The 2,974-nt window shown below is 47.6% G+C and overlaps 1 protein-coding gene across 1 annotated transcript; it reads left to right on the top strand.

The window, feature by feature from the left end:
* The first annotated feature begins 2,604 nt into the window (after window positions 1-2,604).
* On the top strand, window positions 2,605-2,922 carry LOC108524923 (cytochrome c-like). Its single transcript, XM_017866008.1, has one exon. It carries the CDS (start codon window positions 2,605-2,607, stop codon window positions 2,920-2,922), a length of 318 nt encoding a protein of 105 aa, XP_017721497.1.
* Window positions 2,923-2,974: the final 52 nt, after the last annotated feature.

Here is a 2,974-nt window from a genome sequence, read left to right as displayed (position 1 = left end):
TGGAAAGTGCCCTGGCCTCAGAACTGTTTCTAGTGGCCCGTTCTGTTTTCTTAACTCTGTCCTTCAGTCCCATCTCACACTGGGACATCGCTCTTCCCCTAGTGTCCAGCACGGTGGCTCTTTTCATTTAAATGGCACACAGTAATTGTGATGTGCTGACACTTAGAGTGTATTGTGATGAAATCAGGGTAATTAGCATACCCATCACCTCAAGCATTGATGAGTGCCTCATGTTGAGAACATTGAAAATCCTTTCTTCTAGCTGCTTGAAAATACTGTTAACTGTAGACCCCTGCAGTGCTATGGACACTAAAAGTAATCCCTCCTGTCTAGCTGTGATTTTGTATCAGTTAACCACCCTCTCACTCTCCCCACCCTTCCCAGGCCTGGTAGCCACCATTCTACTCTGCTTCCATGAGATCAAATTTCTTTTAGCTTCCACATATGAATGAGAACAAGCAATATTTTTCTTTCCATTCTTGGCATATTTCATTTAACATAATGTCCCCAGTTCCATGTACGCTGCTATGAATGACAGGATTTGAACCTTTTCATGGCTGAGTAGTATTCTAATTTCTATCTGTACCACATTTTCTTTATCTAATAGTCTGTGGATGGACACCTGGGTTGATTCCATATCTTGGCTATTGTGAATCATTCTGAAATAAACATGGGGATAAGGTATCTCCTTAATGTACTGATTTCCTATTTTTTTTTTTTTTTGGATAAATCCCAGCAGTGGGATTGCTGGATCATATTGTAACTCTATTTTAGTTTTTTGAAAATCTCCACATTGTTCTCCATAGAGGCTGTGCTAATCTACATTCCCACCAACAGTGTATAGGAGTTCCCTTTTCTCCACTTCCTCACCAGCACTTGTTACTTTTGTCTTTTGATAACAGCCATCCTACTGGTGGGGTTGTGTTGGTGTCTCATTGTGATTTTGATTTGCAATTCCCTGATGATCAGTGTCGAGCATTTTTTCATATACCTATTGGCCATTTGTATGTCTTCTTTTGAGAAATGTTTATTCAGATCATTTGCCCATTTTAAAATCTGATTACGTGTTTTTTTGCCATTGAGTTGTTGGAGTTTCTTGTAGATCCTGGATTACGGTCCTTGGTTGGATGCATGGTTTGTATTCATGAACTGGAGCCAAGGGAGTGAGACTGGATTTTGAAAGTTTCATGAATTCGGCAGTTTCCGTCTCAGCCCACTGTGTGGCTTGTCTGGACCATGGTGGGGAGCAGACACAGTCCCTCGTACCCCTCCGCCCATTCCATCTGACACAGGTGGACACAGGCTGCCCACGAGCATGGAAAACAAGGATCCGCTCTGTCACAGTGATTCCATCTGATTACATCTGGTAATCACCAAACCTGAGGGAAGATGATGGCAGCTCCTCGAGAGGGTCGGCCCCGGCATCCCCACGGGGCTCCCAAAGTCTGCTCCAGAGCTCCTCTCTGAACCCACAGGAGAGCCCCCGGGACACCCTGAGTGCAGGGAGAGAAGCAGGGCTTTTGATCTCTCCTCTCTTCCCTTTCACAGCTGTCTGCAGTGTTTGAAGTGGGGAACACCATGTCAATGGAGCACCCCATGGGACAAAATAATCTGAACAGCAGCCCTTGAGCCCCAGGTCTTCCCTCTGACATAGTCTACCCCAATGGAAGGAACCAGAGAAATAATTCTGGTTCAGGGCAAGGAGGGGCAGGCGACCCTAGTCAGCTGGAGGGGTAGGAGGTGCTGGGAGGATGGGCTGTGCTGAGGCAGGTTTTACACACAACACGCAGATCCCTGGTACAGAAAACTAAAGATCTCAGAGAAAGCAGTCCTCACATGGGAGGGAGGGCTCAGCTCAGAAGAACGCGTCCGCTCTCGGCTGGGGATGCAGCCTTCCCTGTGGGTGTCAGGACCTGATGGTTTGCAGGTGGCATCCCAAGCACAGGCCTGGATAGACGCAGGTGCTGATTGAACCACTCCTTCCAGCACAGAGTCTCACTGTTCCTTCAGGATGGATGCAGGCTTCTCTGTTTCTTCAATCATCTGATTTGAACCCTGCCAGCCCCCGGGGAGCCTCATCTGCTGTCTGTACCACTGCTGTGATTGACGCGATCTTGAACATTTCCAGAACGCAGACCTCCGTGTGCTTTAGGAAGGCGCCAGAGCACAGAAGGCTGCCCCAGCAGGGAGTGGGCTCACAGGGTGTTTGGATGGGGTTCCTCTGAACATCAGGACCCAGGAACACGAAGCATTGGCCTCTGGAGATCAGAAGTTGGGACAGGAGAATCAGCAAGACCAGCCAGGTCCAGAGAGACTGACACCGCACCACCTGTGCATGGGGAGCTGGAACAACAGGACCCAGGGGAGGGCAGGAGGTGGTTAGGGTGGTGTGGGGACTATGTGGGGTGCAAAGTTTCAGGCAGGTGTGTGGGTTTCCTTGACATCTGCTGCGCAGCTCAGGATGCAGCTAATGAGAGGTGCTGTGCATTTCAAAGTCAAGAGAATAAACTTCAGGTCATTTAAAAAAAATATGGGAGAGAGTGGGGACGTCCTGCTTTGGAGCGGGAATCTTCGTTGTGCCAACGACTAAGAAGAGAATTAAACATGGGTGATGTTGAGACAGGCAAGAAGATTTTTATTATGAAGTGTTCCCAGTGCCACACCGTTGAAAAGGGAGGCAAGCACAAGACTGGGCCAAATCTCCATGGTCTCTTCGGGCGGAAGACAGGTCAGGCCCCTGGATACTCTTACACAGCCGCCAATAAGAACAAAGGCATCACCTGGGGAGAGGATACACTGATGGAGTATTTGGAGAATCCCAAGAAGTACATCCCTGGAACAAAAATGATCTTTGTTGGCATTAAGAAAAAGGAAGAAAGGGCAGACTTGATAGCTTATCTCAAAAAAGCTACTAAGGAGTGATAATTGGCCACTGTCTTCTTTATTACAAAACAAATGTCTCATGATTTTTTAT

The sequence above is a fragment of the Rhinopithecus bieti genome, unplaced genomic scaffold, assembly GCF_001698545.2.
Source record: "Rhinopithecus bieti isolate Rb0 unplaced genomic scaffold, ASM169854v2 repeat_31929, whole genome shotgun sequence".
Taxonomy (NCBI): Eukaryota; Metazoa; Chordata; class Mammalia; order Primates; family Cercopithecidae; genus Rhinopithecus; species Rhinopithecus bieti.
Note: the sequence above shows the minus strand (reverse complement) of the source record. Positions and strands in the feature narration are given on the sequence as shown.